Source organism: Papio anubis, chromosome 3 (genome assembly GCF_008728515.1).
Source record: "Papio anubis isolate 15944 chromosome 3, Panubis1.0, whole genome shotgun sequence".
In the NCBI taxonomy this organism is placed as follows: Eukaryota; Metazoa; Chordata; class Mammalia; order Primates; family Cercopithecidae; genus Papio; species Papio anubis.
This window is the reverse complement of record NC_044978.1, coordinates 112,570,474-112,593,261: the sequence shown is the minus strand read 5'-3', so window position 1 is coordinate 112,593,261 and position 22,788 is coordinate 112,570,474. Positions and strand designations below refer to the sequence as shown.

Here is a 22,788-nt window from a genome sequence, read left to right as displayed (position 1 = left end):
CCGACCTGTTACTCTTTTTATGTCCTTGTTTACTTCCTATATCCTGGGAATCTATACCTTTACCTCAAAACTCATTTTGCTAATAGTTTCTGATTATAATATTAATACAAAACATTCACACATGATTATACTTTCACAGAGGAATCTAGCAGCCAACTATGGAATCTAGCAGCCAACTGTTTCGTTTTTAATTGAGGCAGCACTTAAAAGTCATGCAATTCCAAATAAAAATCTGGGTTTCAGAGTCCTCTTGAAAATGTGGAAGATCTGGCAACACAGTGCTTGCAACTGTCAGGGAAGTTAATCTGCAGTTGAGTAGGATTGTCCCCTTTAGCTTTCCTCCTCTTTCCCAAGTATTATATACTGTATACTAAAACTAGTTTGTTGTTCCTGTGCCTTAGTATATTAAACTGAGCCTTGAGTTTTTTTGAAGTTTAAGATCAGTGTTATGCAGGGTTTGCAGATATGTGTGCATGCCAGAATCTGGCAGATAAAGTACTTGCTTAATACATTAGGTAATAGTATCATGGGTTTTTTGTTTTGTCTTTTTTTAAAAAGCCAGCATGCTCTTTGTTCAGGTAGTGATAGTAAATACACTGATTCACCAGATACAAACCCAGATTGTCTAATGCAAATCTTTGACATATGTTACCTTCTCTGTGTCTTAACAGAAGACTAGACTACTCCAGCTGGTTGTTTTCAGGTGAGAATCTGGGCCCCTAATAATCAAGTAGTATTTTTTTAAGCAGGTTTTCATATTAAATCCTTAGAATTTTTTTAAAACAGCATTCAAGAGCTGAGTTTGTTCTATAGACTGCTAGTATAAAACTTTTGGATGGATTTGAATTTTAGCTCTAAATGTAAATACTGTTTAATGTAGGATTGTTTTATTAAGCTTATTTGTTGCACTGGCACATTATAAAAAAAAAAATCCATCTTTTTGTGACATCTTAATTTTGGAACAAAATTTTATAGATTTTAACCTGAGGTCGGGAGTTCGAGAGTAGCCTGGCCAACATGGCAAAAACCCTTCTCTACTAAAAATACAGAAATTTGGCTGGGCCTGGTGGCGGTTCCTGTAATCCCAGCTGCTTGGGAGGCTGAGGCAGGGAGAATTGATTGAACCTGGGAGGTGGAGGTTGCAGTGAGTTGAGATCATATCACTGCACTCCAGCCTAGGCAACAGAGCAAGTCTGTCTCAAAAAAAAAAAAATTTTTTTTTTTTTAAGAGAATTAAAGTGATTTTTTTTAAAGGCCAGGCACGGTGGCTCATGCCTATAATCCCAACACTTTGGGAGGCCAAGGCAAGTGGATCACCTGAGGTCAGGAGTTCAAGACCAGCCTGGACAACATGGCAAAACCCTGTCTCTACTAAAAATAACAAAAATTAGCTAGGCATGGTGTGGTGGGCGCCTGTAATCCTAGCTACTCGGGAGGCTGAGGCAGGAGAATCACTTGAACCTTGGAGGTGGAGGTTGCAGTGATCCCAGATTGTGCCATTGCACTCTAGCCTGGGTAACAGAGCGAGACTCCGTCTACAAAAAAAAAAAAAAAAAAGTTATTTTTAATGTCTGCATAGTTCTCTATATAGACCTCTAAAAAAAACTTTCAATGTGAAGTGCTTTGTGTCATAGAAATTAGGATTTTTGTAGTGCATGAATTGTATGTTTATAGACCTTTTCGTAACCTGGCATTTCTAATCTTTGTTTACTGTTATTATTCTTGGGTTGGGATGCTACTATCAAACTATTGTGAAGTAATTGAAAGCATACATATTTCTATTTATATAGAATATCAATAATAAATTTCAGGACAAAGGAAATGGTTAAAAACATTTGTTCAGGTAGGTTAAAGAAAGTCAACCTAGAACTAGTGGATATTACTTTATATCTTAAAGAGATAATTCTTCTTAAAAATGGATATGCCAGTGATGATTATAGTCTTTAATAGCAGTAACTTGTGAGAGTATTAAAATGTTTCTGCTTTTGTAATTCATTCTACATTAAAAAAAATAATTAAAATGTATGGAAAGTGTACTTTTTCAAGTCAGTGAAGGTTATGGCCAGAGACTGTAAGCGTTAACACTGACCTATTTAAATGAATTTTTTTGTTACTAAAAATGCACTTCACGTATATAATTAAAATATTTATCCTTAAAACTATCGTCATTTTGGAAACATCTGTCATGTATTACATATGACACTTCTGTCAACAGTGATTAGAGTATGTGTCCCCTCCCTTTGAACCTAGGTAAGCTTTTGGGATGAATAAATACTGTGATAGTGTTGCTGGATTTCTCCCTGGTCCTTTCTCTATTGGGACACGAATGTCCTAAACCACCATGTAAGAGGTCTGCCTACTTGTGGCTGCCATAGTAATGAGTAATCACACAGAGAGAATTGGAGAGGCTCCAGCTTTGAATCTTCCCAGCCTAGACATCAGCCAGACTTGTCAATGAACAAGGCTTCAGATGATTTCAGCCCCAGCCCTAGCCCCATTTAACAGCAGCCACGTGGGAGACCCAGGTCGAGCCCCGGAACCATGAACCATAATGAAAAATGTTACTGTTTTAAGTCAAGTTTTAGGGTGATCATCTTACACAGCAGTAGATAATTGGAACATGTATGTATATACCATACCTGTTTTGTTGAAGAAGGGATTTTGTTTTGTGTTCTGGACCAGGTTTTATATATATCATGTAGCCCATTAGCAAGAGGATTGGGGCAGGCAACCTCTTAAAGTCCGATAGTGATAAGGAAGGTGAGTCTTAAAGGTTGAAAACTCATAGAAGATTCAAATGTCCTCCTTTTCCTGTCCCCAAAACTGATCTTTTTTAAGTGCCTCTTGACAGAGGTGAAGAATCTTGAACTCAGAAAGACTGGAATTTCCTGATAACTAAATGTAAGCTATAACCTGTATTTTCTTAACCTCCAAGACTTTTTCCCTTGTATATCATATTCCAGTATATATATAAGGAGTTTCAATGATGGAGAAAAGTAACTTAAAATTTGGTCATTTGTATTTTGTCAGGGGTTGGCAAAACTCTTTGTAAAGGGCCAGATAGGCTTTGTGGGCTGTAAGTGTTTTCTGACATATTCTTTGCTTTTTTTTTTTTTTTCCTTGTTAGTAAGCACCTTGAAAATGTAAAAACCATTCTTGCAGACCATTCTAAACAGGCAGTGGGCCACGTTTATCCTGTAGGTTTTAGTTTGCCAGTTTGTGGTAAAACCACACAGTTTATTGATGTTATGGACTGTAATATGGATAAAAGTGTGTACATCATTTAAGTGAGGATGTTATAGTTGATTTTGAATATTTCAGTAGATTTTAAATGTTGTAATGTTAAAGATATAGAGCTTTCTGGTGCACTAATTTGAAATTTATGTTCTAGTATATATGTCCTTTTAATATTTTGCATTTGTGTTCTTTATACGTTGGTTAAAGGTGCTTTTATTGTTCCCCATCTAATTTAACTGTAGATTTGTAAAGCCAGAACTTCATACTAATCTGTTTGTTATTAGACAAGTGTATTTGGTGAACTAGAACATTTGTGCTTCTGTTTCTTTATCTGCTAAGTAATGAATGATTAAACATGCCTTATTTTATATGATTTGTATATATATTTTAAAAACGATAAGATTTTAAAGTGACAAAGTATTTTTAAAAAGTAGTAAGGATTGGTTAATATTTGTTGTCTTGAAAAAGGTTATAGGTGCTTTCTAAAACTGCAACCAATGTCTGAATTTGAATTCATTAAAACTTTTTAAAACAGTAATACCCCCTTTTATAGGAAAACCAGGCTTTAAGTGTCTTTGAAACTTAAATTAATTTAAATTAACGTTCTGCAAAATTCATTCTGTATTAAATTTAGCATGTTTAAAGTGTATAATATATAAATGTTCAGGGTTCAGGGGTGATATTTCCAAATAAGATCTAGTGATTTTATGAAAAGATTTGTATAGCATTATATTTGCCTATTTCATTTGATAGTCTTAAATTTTTTCTTTTTGTTTTCTGCAAATGTATTTGATTCTGTGAAGACCTGTTGGATCTACTTTTTTATTGATTAGTGAACTTCGATCCAGTACTTATTAAACATCTGTAAAACGTGGATTTACTTCTGTCAAACTATTTTTTTAAATTTATGATGTAGAGTCCAAAAATGGTGTTTGCCACCGTTCAGATCTTGAAGGAATTTTGTCTTACCAAAAACATGAATCTAGATGATGAGAGAAGCTTTTTTGTTTGACATGTCTGGATTTTAAATAAGATTTTTAAAAAGTAAACAAAAATGAAAACCCATGTAACCTGTTTTCATTTTAGAAAAATGATAGAAAGTACATATCAGCATTGGTACCACCCAAAATAATCAATTTTGCTATTCCAGACATAGTAGTTTACAGATATCTTTAGACTGTGTCTGTCTTCAAATATAAAGGAAAATGTTATCTTTTCCATTTCCCGTGTAACCTTCTTATCATTTGTATTAACTTTTCTCTTCAGTCACTGATTTCTTTCCCACTTTGTGGAAAATTTGAATCCCCTTTAACCTGTTTATAGCCCCCAGGTTAATTAATAGACCTTGCTGTAATTCAAGTGGGCTTTGTTTTTTCCCTGAAGCCACAAATATAATTGTTCTGTCTCATCCGTTTTCATTGCTTTATACTTCCTCTTTGGCACAACTTAAATTTGGAAAATTTTTTTGGTATTGGAATAATGTTTAAACATTTACTATTAGCATTAGTACATTATTTTAAAATTTAAAATGGTATTTGTGTGTATTTCTAAGGTTTGTCTTGTTGGACGAGGTGGAAGTGGGGACAAAACTGAGTTTTATGCTTTCATGATCATTGAATATGCCAATATAGTCATAGTTCCCTTGTCTGAATAAGTTTTATGCTTTTACAGTCCACACCAGCAGGCTCTAAACTTTTTTTATTATATAGCGCATTGATAATTTTTTCGTTTTACTTCCTTTTTGACATAATTTCACATAAACATAATAGCTACAAGTGCAGTGTGAAGAATTTTCTTTTAGTCTCCAGCCACATTCTGCGAATGTTAGCATTTTGTCACGTTTATCTCTTTCTGTGTGTCTGTGTGTGTGTGTGTACGTGCGTGTGTGCACATTTTTTCCTGAACCATTTGTAAGTTTTAGACATAATACAGCTTTGTCCCTGAATGCTTAAATATGTCTTATAAGGACTTTCTTTGACTTAACCGTAGTACAGTCAAAATTAGAAAAATAACGTTGATATTTACAACCTTTTTCAAGACAACAAATATTAACCAATGCTTACTACTTCTTAAAAATATTTTGACACTTTAAAATTTTATTATTTTAAAAATATATATACAAATCATATAGAATAAGACATGTTTAATCATTCATTACTTAGTAGATGAAGAAATAGACGTGCAGATGTTCGAGTTCACCAAATAACTTTGATAAACACGTTAAATGGGATACATTTACGTTGATATAAACTATTCAGATTTCACCAGTTTTTCCAGTTATCCAATATTGTGGGCTGTGTTCAGTTTTCATGCTTCTCTAGTCTGCTTTGATATGTAATAGTTCTTACTCTTTGTTTCATGACAGTGACATATTTGGATACGCTTTAATTTAGGTTTGTCTGATTTTTCCTCATGTAGGTTCAGCTTTCCCATTTTGCATAGAACATTACAAAAGCATAGTTCTGTTCTCAGAGCATTGTAACAGGAGGTCCATGATGTTGATTTGTCTCATTACTGGTGATGTTAACTTTAATTATCTGGTTAATTTGGCCTGTGCGACATTTCTCCACTGCAAAGTTGTTTTCCCTTTGTAATTGTGGAGTGCACATTTTTGGTAAATGTGTATTTATAGGTTGCACATATGTATTTCTATACTAATTTATTGTACACATTTTAAAGCCATCAGAAATTTTAGAAATTTAAGAATGAGGTAAAAATAGAGACATTCTTATATTTTCTTTTTATGCTCCGATATATCTTTTCATGCCTTCTGAGATGTATACTCCTGGCTTTGAAGACCAGATAGCCCAGACTTCTCTGTGTGTGTGTGTGTGTGTGTGTGTGTGTGTATGTATGTATATATATTTTGAGACACTCACTCTTACCGTCCAGGCTGGAGTGCAGTGGCGCGATCTTGGCTTACTGCAGCCTCTGCCTCCCAGGTTCAAGTGATTCTTGTGCCTCAGCCTTCCAAGTAGCCGGGGTTAAAGGCATGTACTACCACGCCCTGCTAAGTTTTATATTTTTAGCAGAGCAGAGTTTTACCATGTTGGCCAGGCTGGTCTCGAGCTCCTGGCCTCAAGTAATTGGCCTGCCTCAGCCTCCCAAAGTGCTGGGATTACAGGCATGAGCCACCATGACTGGCCAATTCATTACCCTCTATTGTTTTATAGAAATTAATCTTGTGTCTTGATTCTGAAATAAAAGTAATGCTTTTTTATGTAAAAGTGAAGTAAAAGCTCCCTGGGCCCTTGTGACCTCACGCTTAGTAAGTACTCAAAAGTACGTGCTTAATGATAGTGATTTTTCCCTATTAATTTTTTATTTGCAGATGGAGAACTTAATGTTCTAGATGATATTTTGACTGAAGTACCAGAACAAGATGATGAACTGTATAATCCAGAGAGTGAACAAGATAAAAACGAGAAAAAGGGTATGTAAGAGTTCTATTATTTTTGAAATAACAGTATAAATAGAGGAGATTCAATTTCTTAAGAAAATGACTTAAGTGCTTTTTTGTACTTGTTCCTTGAGGCAGTTAACACTAAATGTACATAGCAAACTGATATCCATATGAATGGGGATAATCTTTTTTTTTTTTTCTAATATATGAAACTTTTCAAATATATGGATTTATTCCTGTAGTTGAAAGCTGTGTTTTCTTTTAGATTAACTCTGGAGCAGAAATCTTTCAGAAGACTTTTAAAGAAATGAGGCCTTTTCCCCCCTTCCTGATGTATATTATTGTCAATCTTTGGTGAAATAAATGGAATACTACAAATACTACTACTACTGTTTTTTTTTTTTTTTTTTTTTTTGTATTTTAAAGGATCAAAAAGAAAAAGTGATCGAATGGAATCTACTGATACCAAACGACAAAAGCCTTCTGTCCATTCAAGACAACTGGTTTCTAAGCCACTGAGCTCATCTGTTAGCAATAACAAAAGAATAGTTAGTACAAAAGGAAAGTCAGTCACAGAGTATAAAAATGAGGAATATCAAAGATCTGAAAGAAACAAGCGTCTAGATGCTGATCGGAAAATTCGTCTATCAAGTAGTGCCTCGAGAGAACCTTACAAGAATCAACCTGAAAAAACCTGTGTCCGGAAAAGGGATCCTGAAAGGAGGGCCAAATCTCCTACGCCAGACGGTTCTGAGGTAGTAAATATTATTGCAGATATAAAACAGAAAGCCATTCTTTTTGAGGCTTTAGAACTGTTTATTCACCCTGACCTTGTCTTTTATATGACTGCTGATTCCCTTTTTCTTTAAACATCAGAGAATTGGGCTTGAAGTGGATAGACGTGCAAGCAGATCCAGCCAGTCTTCTAAGGAAGAAGTGAACTCTGAAGAATATGGCTCTGATCATGAGACTGGCAGCAGTGGTTCTTCTGATGAGCAAGGCAACAACACTGAGAATGAGGAGGAAGGAGTGGAAGAAGATGTGGAGGAAGATGAAGAGGTAGAAGAAGATGCAGAAGAAGATGAAGAGGTAGATGAAGATGGAGAGGAGGAGGAGGAAGAGGAGGAGGAAGAGGAAGAAGAGGAGGAGGAGGAGGAAGAAGAAGAATATGAACAGGATGAGAGAGACCAGAAAGAGGAGGGAAATGATTATGACACTCGAAGTGAGGCCAGTGACTCTGGTTCTGAATCTGTTTCCTTCACAGATGGGTCCGTCAGATCTGGTTCAGGCACAGATGGATCAGGTACTACTTTTTATTTGTAAAAGTTTGTCTTTAAAAAAACTTGATAGGTTTCGGTCTTGAAAATGTTTAAATTATAAAATTGTTGAGGAGATGGGGGATATTAATAGGATTGTCTTGTGATCTTTTATAATTATATGCCGTTGAATGTTATAAATACATTTGAATAATCTTGGATAAGATTTGCATATTTTAGTAAAGGCATTTCCTAGCTACAGATTGGTTGTGTTGTAAATGAGCACAAGTCCATTTGATTCAGTATAAGGAAACGTATTTCAGATTTCTGTAAATTCTTAGATTTTCATACCAGTCAGCAGTTTATTTAAACACTGATGTACTTGAAGTATATTCATATGAAACCTGTCCACTGGGTATTACAGTATTTCTTTGGTAAAATATCCCTGGATTTCCATCTTATGGCTTCAGAATCAAAACAAATTATTTCTTTTTTCCCTGGGAGCACAGACTTTTCTTCTAATTCTGTGTCTGTCAGTTGACTGGCTGAGACAGGGTCGACAGGAGGGCTGGGGTGTAAGGTATAAGATGGAGACGAAGACTATAAATAAAATTCTTGTGGAAAAATCAGGTAAGAGCTGTCTTGAGTCATTTCTTCAATGCTGTCTATCTTGCCTCTCTATACCTATGAGACAAAAATGTATGACTGTTAGGTAGTTGGAGGCACTAGGCTTAGGGGAACCTTTCCTGGGGGGAGGGTACAGCAAGGAGAGGTCAGGGTACTTACAGAGCACTGTATGACTGTCTTATGTAAAGATGCTACCAGATTGCTACATAAGCAAAATGTACTAAACATAAGAAAATTCCTATTTTTTGAAATACATTTACAGTTTCATTATTATAGAATTTGATCATTTATAATAGTACATTTTATATATATATAGTATAGAAAAGTACTTCAATTGCCAATCACTAGAAGATAACTGGCCATCTGCTCTACCTATACTACATATAGATAGTACATATCTATACTATATATATTACATATTTATACTATATAGATGGTTTATATCTATACTATATACAGTATAGGTAGAACAGATGGCCAGTTATTTTCTAGTGATTGGCAACTGAAGTGCTTTCAACCTTTTGTTCGCTAGAATTCTGGGTTTGGGAGTTAAGATAGGCTTTTCAAGGGAGGTAGAGATAAACGGAATGGATGAGTAGTTGGATTTGTTGTAAAAACTTGTGGAATCTTTAATTCTGTGCTTCCATCATGCCTTTTGCAAACTGATAGGATGTATTTTTTATAATTTAAGATAATAAGAAAAATTTCATTAGCATTATGTGTTGAATGTTCATTTATTGTGGAGAATGTGTGAAACCACTCCCGTGGGTAGGGAACATTTTGTTGTAGGAATCTTTTTTGTATCTGTGTTATTTCTTAGACTTTAATGTTTGTATTGTTTACATTAAACAAAGGGAACTTACTTAAATGGTAGGACCAGAAATCTGCAATTGTAACAGGCTCCTAGATGATACATAGTAAGGTAACTTGATTGATATACTTTGTTTTTGTGGAGAAGACATTTCAAATTAAATGGTAACTGTAGTTTTATAACAAATCTTGATATCAAAACTCTGTTACTAGATTAGGTTTATTCTAAAAGAGATACCTGAAATTTTTATTTTCCTTATTAAAGGAAAATCTCTTATGTGGAACATGCATTAGGTACTATATTAATAAGCAGGAAATTTTTTTTTATACAATAGTTTATGAAAGAGAATGGAGTGGTTTTGGAACTTCTTCATTAGGAGACATCAGTTTTTAAATAAAAGTGATCACAATTTAGTTTCTGTGTCATGAATTTTCTAGATTCCAGTTCATTTTACCTTATTCTCAGAATTTTTGGTAAGTTTATAAAAGCAACAGGCTGATGGATAATGCTTTATTTATTAGATGATTTTCATTGTTCTTTTGACCTAAGAGTAACAGTTGGCGGAGAGGGCCATAAACTTAAGAGCATTGGGAGTTATTCATACAAAAATGATGAAAATTCCTTGGAGATTTCTAATGCTAATGCTAGATTTAGCATTATATAAAAACAATTGAGTAGGATCTTCTTCTGTTATTTTCCCTGCATTATCTCAGATCTTTTTAGTAATTTTTTAATTATTGTTTTGTCTTTATATAAAGAGGGTCTTGCTATGTTGCCGAGGCTGGGCTCGAACTCTTGAGGTCAAGTGATCCGTCTGCCTAGACCAAAGTGCTGGGATTATAGGCATGCGCCAGGCCCTTTTTGGTACTTTGGACCATAAAGTAATTCTTTTTTAATAGCAACAAGAGATAAATTACACTAAATCTGATCCATTCATAATGCTTAGACTCCTGAAAGAAATAACCATGGAGGAAAAATTAGAACATGTCAGAGCTTTTGAAAGGAACAATGAAAAAAGCCCCCCAGACCAGGTAAACCTGTAATCCCCTTTCAGAAATAGTTATAAAACATCCTTTCTACTTGCCCAAGCCAGAAGACCTGCCCTTGAGTCTAGGTTCTGCCACCCAGGAACTGTGGGACCCTAGTCTAGTTGCCTAACCACTTGTCTAATCCAAGGTTTCTTCATCTGTAATGAGAATATCTTGTAAACTTGTTCTGAGAATTAAAGGAGATAAGTACTTAAAGCTTTTTAAATAGCTGTCATTATGTAGTGGGTTATTATATACATGATCACTGATTATTCTTTTTCAGCTCTCTATTGTTTGTATAAAAATAAACATGCATTTTTTTTCTTCTTATTCCCTTATCTCTAAGCTGAAAAGTAAAAGGAGCTTATCATGGTAAAATTAAGATAAAAATAAACAGATAGGAGAGCTGTATTCCATTTCAAGTCCTCATGTATATGCTTATAAAGTTCCAAACTAAGCTTGGGACTGGTTCTTACATGACAGATAATCCAAACCTTTTCTATTTATTGAAGATTTTCAGCTCTGTTACAGAGATACACAGGCTACCATTAAAATTGTAGGGGTAAATTTTAAATTGAATTTGAAAATAAGAGCAGTAATCCAGGGAGGAAATGGCTAAGGAGAATGAAATAGAAGACACAAAAACAAGCAGTGACAACCAGAAGGGAATCACTAATTATGGTATATATATTTTTTCCATTTGTAAAGCTTTGGGTTCAGGGGTTTATCACATCTCTTAAGATAGAATCAGAATTGGAATTGTGATGAAGAATGGTAGTGGAGTTTTAAAAAATAAGGACTTAAGACAGTGTTACTTGGTGTGTAGAAAGGACACAGTTTTGAAAGAAATTGTTTTTGCTTTGCAAATTTTTCCCCCTCTTGGAAAACTGTATTCACGGTCACCTATATATGCCAGTAAAGGCCCTGACTTTGTAGTTATTTCATTTGTTTTTATTTGCTTGAAACTAATGAGAGAAATAAGATGCCTGTACTTTTAAAACAGTATTTTTAAAATAAAACATTCTTAGGAAATTGAGGGATCAGGAGAGGAGCACAGACTAATATAAGGGCTATGCAAAAACTAGACATGTAATGATACATTCTTGTTTGATTACTTCTCTTCGTTTCTATATTGTGATTAAAAAAAAAAAACTCTTGTTCTTTTTAGATGAGAAAAAGAAGGAAAGGAAGAGAGCTAGAGGCATATCTCCAATTGTTTTTGATAGAAGTGGAAGCTCTGCATCAGAGTCATATGCAGGTATTCTCATTTTGTGATCATATCTGACTTGATTCTAATGTAATCTGCTTTAGAAAGCGTGTGGAGGCTGTAGTTTAGTGTGAACTTGTTGATGTCCATTAGTACTGATTTTTGGCATGTTCAGTGTAATAATTCTAGAGAAAACTAAGCTTTTTCTTATTATTTTAATCCTGTTCTGTTACTGCTTAAGTGGAATTTTCACTTTTTTTTTCTTGGAAGATGATGATTCAGTGACTAGTTTTCTGAGTGGGAAACTGTTCAGACACATACTTTTAAAAAAATCCAAACAACCCAAAAAGCAAAACACTCGTACACATTGAGAAGTTTTTTTGTGTGTGTGGGTGCGCCAGGAAGAATAATTTGTCTTGAATGAGAATTTTATGTGACAAGACTGTAGAAATTTTGTCTTATCTCTATTAAAGCTCAATCTGAACAAATGTACTTTGGCTAAATACAGGTTCAGAAAAGAAGCATGAGAAATTATCATCTTCCGTTCGTGCTGTCCGAAAAGGTATCATTTAAATTTGAAATTGTTTTCATTGCATGCTGCGCAGTTATTATTTTGCCTTATTGGTTCTCCATTAATAGCTGCTTTTAATGTAGTAATGTTCCGATATATTACATGAAGCAAAAAATAATATCTTACATTGAAAGCTCTCTGTCTGCTTCTTACTGCGTATCTTTTAGAATAATGCCAAACATTTCAGGATATTTTAGTTTTGGACAAAATGGGATGGGTGTATGTGTGTATATGTGTGTATGTGTTATATATAGATGTGTGTGTATATTTATGTATGTATATAATGGTCTATTACTGTTGAATCTGAGTAAGAAAATCTGTAAAACTTGGTAACCATTTTCATACTTAAATATGGATTTGATATATCGGAACATCACTAGGTTAGGTTTACTTTCTTGCAGTATGCTGGTTGTCTTTTCTTAGCTTTGCTTTATTACATGTCGTGGCTTAGCTTTCCAGGTTGAATGGGTGATTGTTTTAAAAGTTTAGCTGGGTTGTGGAGGGCTAATTTCAATTAGTACAGTTTTGATCCCTTTGTGTGATAATGGCCTGTGGTTAATTGATTTGGGTTTCTTTTTTTCAGATCAAACCAGTAAACTCAAATATGTGCTTCAGGATGCAAGATTTTTCCTCATAAAGAGTAACAACCATGAGAATGTGTCTCTTGCCAAAGCTAAGGTATTAGCATCAGTTCTGTTGAAACTATCCTAATATTAAAATTTTTAAATGGGAAAGTAGACTTGTATTGTATCAAGTAGCATAGGTATTACAGTTTTCATTACGGCTTTAAAGGTCTACATTGCAATTACCACTTAGGATCTGGGTTGTAGTCAGGATCTGGGTTGTAGTCAGGCAGCCTACTTGTAATTTGAGTTTTCTTTTTTTTTAAGATGATTTTAGGAGTCAGAATATTAAATGTTGAAGGCTATACAGTTTAACTTTTTGCAGTAAAAGATCCTGTTTCTGTTGATTTTTGTTTTTGTACTTCCTCAGTGGCTCGTTTATTGTGCTAACACTTCTAAAAGTACCTCTAGTTAACCAATTACTGTTTTATGTTGATGGTTGATGAATACTTTGAAGTTCTTTTGAAATCATTCTTTTATGGAGAGTTTTATTTTTTTAAATTAAGATCATTGGTGTTTAGAAGAAAAAGGAAGAATTAGTTTAAAGGCCCACTCCAGACTTTGCAAAAAGGATATGCATAGTTGCTGTAGGATGTTGTAAGATAGTAATTTTCTTTTTATGTTTGGCTACAAAAATACATTTGTGTGTTATACTAGCTGTTATAATGTTTTGCTATTCTTGGTTTAAATTGAGTAACTGTATAGTTTCAACTGATTTTCAGAAACTTAAAACTAAAGTTAGACATTTTTCTAACGATATTTTTGTCAATATTCTATATTTCTAACTTAAGGACTACCCATAAAACTTTACAAACAGAAGGAAACGGTACACCAAATAGCCTTATTCTGCTCTCTAGCTTGTGGATTTAGGCAGAAGTACACTTAGCCCTCGGTATCCACAGGATTCCCCATCTTTCGATTTAACTAACTGGATTGAAATAATAGGAGAAAAAGGATTGAGAAATAACACAACAGAAAATACAGACTTAAACACAGTATAGCAACTGTTCACATAGCATTTACATTGTATTAGGTATAAGTATTCTAGAGGTGATTTAAAGTATATGGAAGTGTATGCATAGGTTATATGCAAATACTATGCCATCTTATATAAGGGACTTCAGCATCCTCAGATTTTGGTATCTGCATGGGTCCTGGAACCAGTCCCCAACAGAGACTGAGGAACAACTGTAAGCACTTAGTTTGAATGAGATGTCATTTGTATGAGCAGATTGGTGTGAGCTGAATGATAGCATCTGCCTTATTATTCCATTTCTTTTTATCTTTTATGAATGAATAATTGGTTAAAATGCTTTAGAAATTAACAAATATCTTCCAGCTCTAGGTAGAACATAGGCCTTTTCAGTCAAACTATTGATACATAAAAATTTGAACTTAAAAACTGCTTTAAAAAAACGAAGTTAAATAGAAAAATGCTAGATTCTTGACTAATACAGTAATTTTTAATTAGGCACAGTTTTTCAAGAAGACAAACTTCTAAGTTGCAGTTCACCTTCAAACAGGATGTATTTACCACAGTAAATCGTTGTAATATTAAAATAATTGTAGGTGGTTGGTTTCAGTATGTAGAATTCTAGTCCGTTAGATTTGAACCTCGTCTCCATGTGTTTCCTAGTTGCTTTAATAATTTTGTAAAATTGGTAATTGTCTACATTTGTTCCCTTAGGTTTTTATTATTTTGACAGCTGATAAATAAAATCTTTCTTCATTATAGCTTACTTAAATTGAAAGCACACCAAAATATGTAGTTTTTTTGGTTGTTTGTTTTTCGCAAACATAACTGGAAACACAAAAGAGTTGTAATTAATTTCACTTTGTGATCTTTATGTTATTTATATAGGGTGTATGGTCCACGCTCCCTGTAAATGAGAAGAAATTAAATCTTGCATTTAGATCTGCAAGGAGTGTTATCTTAATATTTTCTGTCAGAGAGAGTGGAAAATTTCAAGGTAAGAATAAAAATAATTTGGACATATAAAAACATTAATTATATTAGCATCTACATATTATGATATGATTCTCTTAGGGTTTGCAAGACTTTCTTCAGAATCACATCACGGAGGATCTCCTATACACTGGGTGCTTCCAGCAGGAATGAGTGCTAAAATGCTGGGAGGTGTCTTTAAAATTGACTGGATTTGCAGGTAAATTAACACTTGAGTATAGATAACTGAAGTTTTGAAAACGCTGCCAGTTTAGAATAATGTGTTAAAGTAAAAACATCATCATATGCATATCTTACCTTATTCAGTATCTTTATCTAATGTGGGACCCAACAAAGGTATATTAAGTCTGAAGTTTTATGTATTTGATTTGTTTTGTATATTAGTAATACAGCAGTAAATGAATTGGACATTTGCTTGAAATGTTGTCAGGCATATCTGTATAATTTTAGTGATTTAACATGTCACTTAGCTATTGTGGAATAAGTACTCTGACTTGGCTAACAATTTCGGACGTAACTAGTTTAGTTGTGGACAGTATTTTTTAAGGAGGTTAGCAAATGATGTTTAGTTGCCATTGTGATCTTTTAGAACTGAATTAAGATTTAACTATATTTATTAGAAAAATAATCAGGCTTATTTTGAACACTGAGTTGTCACTATTTTTAGGTCCTTACTGCATACTGAATTATTGTACACAAGAGGCTCATTATTTAAGTGATCTTTATGTGGCATACACAAATCTGTTACCTATAAAATTTATTTTAGTTAAAAAGTGTCTGAAAGGAGATGGTTACTTTGTGAGTTTTAAGTTGTTTTTGGGTATTAGATCTTGATGAGCATGAAGGACTTGGATGAAAAAAAAGAAAAATGCTATGCATATGAAAGAAAGCAGCCTAAGTCAAGAAGAGCATGGAAACAAACTATGGGCGGGGCGGGTGGGGAGGGCATGTGGTTGTGTGAGTGGGATAGGGAGCTACCTTTTTTTATGAAGGAGATGGTTAGGAAAAGAGAAAAACAAAGGGCAAAGATGGATAAGAATGAATGAATGTGAGTCAGCCTAAACGTTTATTGTAGGATAGTGAGGAGCTGTGAAGATAGAGGGGTGATATATTACAAATAGCATACAGTCACTTGCTGCGTAGTGACATATCCATCAAGGAAGAATCTTGTCCCATAAGACTGTAGGATTTGTAAGAGGTACCTATAATACCATATTTTACTGTACCTTTTCTATGTTTAGATACACAAGTATTTTCATTGTGTTACAGTTACCTATGCTATTAAATACAGTAACATGCTGTGCAGATTTGTAGGCTAGGAGAAATAGGTCATACCATATATCCCAGGTATGTAGTAGACTATACCATTTAGGTTTGTGTAAGTATGTTCTGTGATGTTCACACAATGAAATCACCTGATGAGTGTATCCCTGTCATTAAGTGACACATAATTGTATTAGGTTGATAATAGCATAGCAAAAAGCTATGTGCAGAAAAAATACTCATCCCATTATTACTTTCTGTGGGGAAGAGTTGGAAATCATCTAAATTCTTTGAAATAGAAAATTAGTTAAACAGATTATAGTTTGTCTGTTAAATATATGTGGAAGTAATCTTGCACATATCAGCATAGAAAGGTATAACATGAAAAAATCCATAATTACGGTATTGGAATGCAGTGTTAGGTGGTGAGACTGTTAGTACTATCTCCCACCTCCTCTCTATTACCCCCAGGGATTTTAAAATATAAATTTAATAGTTTTTTTGAAATCAAAATTAAAGTTGAAAATCTGGTGACAATTTATAGGGAAAGGGAGTGATTATTTTTCAGCAGAGAGATGCACATTTTTATTTATTTTTATTTTGTGTGTGTATGTGACTGCTCTGTAAAGGCTAGAGGAAACATTGTAATGTAACATATTTGCAGGTGTTGCTTTCTTGAGAACAGGAGAGAAAATAATTGCCCATTTTTACGTGGGTTGCAGCAGATTTTGTTTTGAATGTTATTTGTTCTGTTAACCTTCATTTTTACATTATTGATAAGGAAATTTGTTTCTTAAGATGAATTTAATTTTTCATGGCTTATTCATTCTTCATATTCTTCATTGACTTACTGACTATTCTACTGACTTGTTTGAAATGTATCAAGCAACTGAAGAGGTAGACAGACTCAAATTGTCTATCCTACTAACATGAGATGTGAAATTATGGGCAGTAAAGGGCTTTTATTATTTTAAAGTAAGTTTATGGGTTTACCTAGAAATAGTATTTTTACATAATAAAACTGTAGTTTTAATTTTAATACTCGTAAGTTCTATTCAAGAGTAATTTTGCAATACTTTACAGTTCTGGAGGGCATGTGATATTTCTAACATTGATATTTTCCTTAGATAAGTCATTTGAACTCTGAGTTTAAATTCTCTATGTATACTGAGAGTTACGTTTGAGCCTCAAAATTAAAACGATTTAAATTTAATAAATACAAATGCTAAGGGCTTTGCTATCAATAACTAACTGCTGTTAATATATTTTTCTTTTTCAATATAATAGTTACTAGGTTTCTATTTAAATTGGATATAATAGTAACTAGACTTAAGCTTGTTTACCTGTGATCACTGGATCACTTGTATCAGTAGCATCTGATTGTTAAAATGCAGAATCTTGAGACCCACCTCAAACCTGTTAAATTCCTGATGGTTCAGGTAGTTGGTAGGCACATGGAAGATTGTGACCAGATTAAGTGTCATTTTAGCTGATAAAGAGAGGGAGGCATAAAAAGTGACTTCCTAAGGTTGCCACCTGTAATTAGCTCAAAATAAGGCATAATCTATGAAATACTGTTCATCCAGAGTTACATTTACTGACTAGATGTTATATTCCTTTCATGTCCATTCCAAATAACCCATTTCTCTTTTCATTTAGAGTCTCTCCATTTTTCTTTTTCTTTTTTTTTTTTTTTTGTGAGATGGAGTTTCACTCTTGTTGCCCAGGCTGGAGCGCAATGGCACGATCTTGGCTCACCGCAACCTCAGCCTCCCTGGTTCAAGTGATTCTCCTGCCTCAGCCTCCCTAATAGCTGGGATTACAGGCCTGTGTCACCACGCCCAACTAATTTTGTATTTTTAGTAGAGACGGGGTTTTTCCATATTGGTCAGGTTGGTCTCGAACTCCTGACCTCAGGTGATCCGCCCACCTCAGCCTCCCAAAGTGCTGGGATTACAAGCATGAGCCACCGCACCCGGCGTCCGTTTTTCTTTTTAGCATTAATCAGCAAACTACTGTCCAGCCTATAAGAGCCTCTGCATGGCTGGGCACAGTGCTTCATGCCTGTAATCCCAGCACTTTGGGAGGCTGAGGTGAGTGGATCACTTGAGGCCAGGAGTTCAAGACCATCATGGCCAAAAAGGTGAAACCCCATCTCTACTAAAAATGCAAAAATTAGCCAGATGTGGTGACGCATGCCTGTAGTCTCAGCTACATGGGAGGCTAAGGCATGAGAATCGCTTGAACTCAGGAGGTGGAGGTTGCAGCAAGCCGAGATCATGCTGCTGCACTCCAGCCTGGGTAACAGAGTGAGACTGTCTCAAAACAAAACAAAAAACTGTGCACAATTTTACATTGTTTTGTTAAATTTGCCGTATTTGCAGAACCACTTAGGTCAGAGAGTCCCTTACGTGTTCTCAAAGAACTCACAGTAAAGATAAGTTGTATCTGTATGCTTCATAACATAGCTGCTCAGAAGGTAACTGTTTGGTTGTTCCATGATTGCGATCTGAGAAGAAAGGATAAAGAAAGAAGGATACATGGATCACAGACCCTTCCATTTTCTTAATTCTGAGCCCTGTTTTGCCTCAGACTTCACAGTTTTCTGTGATGTTCTGGCTGAGATTAACTGTGTTGAAACAGTGCACAGATGTCTCTTGAATATAGTTGGAACCAGTGCCACCAAAGAATCTCAACCCCAAATGATACATCTAGCTTGGCCTATGCTTTTACTTCTACTTGGATTATGGGTATTTACTTGCTGATATTTAAATAACAGTCATAATCCCATTAATTTATAACCTTCTTGTATTTTGTTGGCTGTAGATTTTCATTTATTCCTTTCCTATAACTGTTTTAAACTGGCAATTAGAAGAAAAATTTTAATTATTGAACAGAATACAAAGAAAACTAGATATCTGCCTCTGGATAGTCAAGCTTTGGTGTGGACTTGTTCTAGTCTTTCTGCTTCTGACATCCTGAAAAGGGGAAAAAAAAAATTCAGTATTTTTGACTCACTCTTGATGGATGAAGTAAGGTGTATATTAGAAAAAGAAACCAAGCTTTTAAGTGATACTTAGTGGGTATTTTCATTACTTACTGACCACTCTTCCATGTATATATATATCACTACCATCACAGAACATACCACCTTGTTAGTTTAACTCTAAAATACTTCTGTTGCTCTGGAAAATGTCAAAGTTTTTCCTGAGGTTTAAAAAAAGTTATATAAGATCTGAGCATTCAGGCCAGGTGTGGTGGCTCACACCTGTAATCCTAGCATTTTGGGAGGCTGAGGTGGGAGGATTGCTTGAGCCCATTTGTTTGCAACCAGCCAAGGCAAAATAGTGAGATCCAATCTCTAAAAAATTAAATTTAAAGAAAGATCTGAGCAGTCAGTATTCACTTTCAAGAAAATTCATGTAAGGTTATGTGGCATATTCACTGGGTAAAGTTACTTATGTTTTCCTTTTTCTATTATACCTCTGTTCTAGCCATTCTCTTTGTTTCAGATGTATTCCTGCCTTAGTTCTCTACATAAAGCTTTACCTGGGTTATTTTTCTTTCAAGCTTAACTCATCTACCACTTCTTTCATGAAGCATTTTGTGATTATTTTTCTTTCTTTGAAAATAGATATGACCATTCTTATTAAAAACAAAACAAATCTTCTGTATTGTGCACATAGTACCCATTCTCTTTGAAAATTGTGTGTGCTTGTTTTTTTTTTTTTTTCTTTGATGGCTATGGAGGAAAGGTTAGGGATATAAACTCTTTTATCTTTCTCGTCTTTGTATGTCCTTTGGCTGAACAGTTTCATTTGTGTTGTAGGTACAGTGAATAGTTCTTTAAAGTATTTATTTATTTTGGCATTATTTGTTTTATGCACAGGCAGATAAAACCTTAAATACTGTTAATTTACAATTATATCTTGGCAGCTAACAACTGTTGATTTTGTGTCATCTTTGTATTCATGTGACATTGTGTTAGGTTGACAAAGCACTATAAAAATACAAGGTATCTTTTTAAGTTTGGTGAGACCATTTTGTCCTATGGCTCAGAGATCTTAAAACCAGGTTTTTAATATTTAAATTATGTAGATACTGCCTTTGAGTTTCAGTAAAGGGCATAATTAATATAAATATATGCATTTATAAATAATTTATTGCACAACTCAAGCCATTCTATGGGTGGTGAAGAATATTGCCATATTGAATGAGGGAGTACACTTGAACAGGGAAAGCAGCCTCCAACCTCCAACTGAGAATAGGGGACACTTCTATTTTCATTTGGTTTTAATAGCTGGGTTAAGGTACAGCTTCTTTTTGGTCAGTTTTAAGTTTTTTGAGGTCGTAGAGGAAAGGGATATGCTGAATATTTTATGTGTCATTTCATTTGCAAACTGCGTAAAACAACTATAAAGTAGATGGTGATATTCTTTTTTATCAAAGGAATAGATTCAGGCTCAGAGAAGAGAGCAGGCTGGGGTTTAAGCCCCGAGTTATCTTGGTTCTCAAGCCCTTGCTCTTAAGTTTTTTTTAGAAAACCGGAGAATATGGAAAAAGTCTCTGAAGAGGCTTTCTGTAGGGAATAAACTCAACCACTGTAAGTGATTTTTAAAATTTTAGTCATATTTAAGTTACAATTAATACAGGAATTCACTGCTAGAAGTAGTATAAGGTCCTTAAAGGATTCTGCAGAAGAATGTAATTGATATTACTTTGTGTTTAGGCGTGAATTACCCTTCACTAAGTCGGCTCATCTCACCAATCCTTGGAATGAACATAAACCAGTAAAGATCGGACGTGATGGACAGGTTTGTGGTTTTGATTGATTCTTTAAGAAGCACATTTAATCGACCCTTTTAGAGGTCTTCATTGATGTATTTGTTTTAACCATCTGAGATCATGTGAGAATTTGAAAAAATAGTCTTATCTGAAGTTTATAATAACTGATTAAGACTAATAAGACATCCATTAATGTTGAAATATAGGCAGCTTTGTATGGTACTTTCATTTGATATAATTGAAGAAATATTTCTAAAGAGAATTTGCCAGATTAAAAAAATTTTTTAACTATATTATCACTGTTTAACAGATTCTTCAGTTTCTGTAATACATTTTAGAATTGCCATTTAGTATATGTGCTAAAGTTTTCTGAGTAGAAAGCAGCTTTCTGAAAAGATTAAATATATGTACTCAGGTTTTCAAGTCTACAAATGGAATTGAAAATGTAGAGTAATTGAAAACCAAAACCTTTGACCCTTGTAATTGTCACATGTAATTCTGAACCAGAAGTTTTGTTTTATTTTATTTTTTAATTTTAATTTTTTTGGAGACCAGGTTATGAGAGTGGCAAATTTTTGTATTTTTGGTCAAGACGGGTTTCACCATTTTGCAAGGCTGATCTCAAACTCCTGGCCTCAAGTCATCCACCTGCCTGGGGCTTCCAAAGTGCTGGAGTTATAGGCATGAGCCACTGTGCCTGGCCACACAAAAGCAATATGACATTTTATTGCTCATAAGTAAAAATGTTTTCACTTTTTCAATTACAAATAACTGAAAATGATTTAATTTTAAAGAGCCCATAGATTGGTCTGCCTTTGTGGTAAATCTAATGTATTTCAGTGTGCTTAGATCATAATTATCAAAGTTGTTGGTACACACACTAATGTGTTTTTTCTCCATTGTATTAAATGACTTTGTCCTGGTATTTTTGTATTTTGCACAAAGAAATAGTCCCTTCTTTTCAGAGGGTGATTGTCACAGAATTTTAAGCAACTGCATTTGTGTATTTAATTTTGGCGATTCTACACTTTCAATTTTTACCCTTTATATAAATACACAAAACACTTTTGAAATGTTTCATAAATCTGGAAATCTTACTGGAATTGCATATGATCATCAACTTGGGAACAAAACCTCCAAGTCAGTTTTTGTTCTGGTACATCAGGAAAGTGCAAGTCTGTTGAAAGGGTCTGTTTTTGTTTTATAAATTACTGCTTTCCTATTCTAGGAAATTGAACTTGAATGTGGAACCCAGCTTTGTCTTCTGTTTCCCCCCGATGAAAGTATTGACTTGTATCAGGTCATTCATAAAATGCGTCACAAGAGAAGAATGCATTCTCAGCCCAGATCACGAGGACGTCCATCCCGTCGAGAACCAGTCCGGGATGTGGGAAGGTTAGAAACGTTCTTTGGACTGATAATAGGCACATGTATCAGAATAACATGATGGAGGAATATGATTCGTCAAAAGTTTGTCCTGCGGTAAAGAAGAAAGAGAAAATCCTCAAATCAAGCTGCATGGACTAGTTTGTGGCTTCATTGAGGATTTCACATGGTCACCTTGGTCTCAGTCATTTTTCAAGAGGAAAATGGGGATCTTTCCTTATTCTGAAAAAAGTATAACCAGTGATAACCAGTTTAGATTAGATAATACTCTGATAATACAATGTATACAATTGAAATGAGGTGTAGGCATTTGTTGCTAAGAACAGGCTAGAAAGGAGGAAGAGGAGGAAGTCTTTATTTGCAAAAATTGTTAATATTTTTTAAAAAGCCTTTTCTTTCAGGTATGTCTCTGGATAAGCCTTATCAGATATGGGACTTTTATAAAGGATCACTAATATTTTTTCAGAAGATGACGCCTCATTTAGAGGATAAAATATTTTAAGTTATTTTGATACTCAAGAGGAGCATTATTGGGACTATTTCAGATTTTATCACCGTGATGTGTTAATCCTATTGCCAAATATTCTCTAACATGTACCCAGTGAATTCACACATCTTGCTGAGC

General features: G+C 34.3%; 1 protein-coding gene and 1 long non-coding RNA gene across 6 annotated transcripts in view; one reads left to right on the top strand and one right to left on the bottom strand.

Moving 5' to 3' along the window:
- The window catches only part of YTHDC1 (YTH domain containing 1), a 36,902-nt gene that overhangs the window by 5,401 nt on the left and 8,713 nt on the right, over positions 1–22,788 (top strand). For 2 of the 5 annotated variants that reach the window (XM_003898829.5, XM_009207008.4), the window contains exons 2-11: positions 6,569–6,670; positions 7,067–7,395; positions 7,517–7,943; positions 11,531–11,620; positions 12,078–12,131; positions 12,724–12,818; positions 14,625–14,733; positions 14,811–14,928; positions 20,722–20,806; positions 22,006–22,172. In XM_003898829.5, coding sequence (XP_003898878.1) covers positions 6,569–6,670; positions 7,067–7,395; positions 7,517–7,943; positions 11,531–11,620; positions 12,078–12,131; positions 12,724–12,818; positions 14,625–14,733; positions 14,811–14,928; positions 20,722–20,806; positions 22,006–22,172 — 1,576 coding nt within the window. Of the gene's footprint in view, positions 1–6,568; positions 6,671–6,905; positions 7,396–7,516; positions 7,944–11,530; positions 11,621–12,077; positions 12,132–12,723; positions 12,819–14,624; positions 14,734–14,810; positions 14,929–20,721; positions 20,807–22,005; positions 22,173–22,788 lie in introns of all 5 variants that reach the window. The other 3 variants (XM_003898830.5, XM_009207009.4, XM_009207010.4) reach the window with 2 other exon arrangements.
- LOC116274181 overlaps positions 18,441–22,788 on the bottom strand; it is a 44,800-nt gene continuing 40,452 nt past the window's right edge. Inside the window, exon 4 of the long non-coding RNA XR_004182775.1 lies at positions 18,441–18,501. This is a non-coding gene — a long non-coding RNA (uncharacterized LOC116274181). The remainder of the gene's footprint in view (positions 18,502–22,788) is intronic.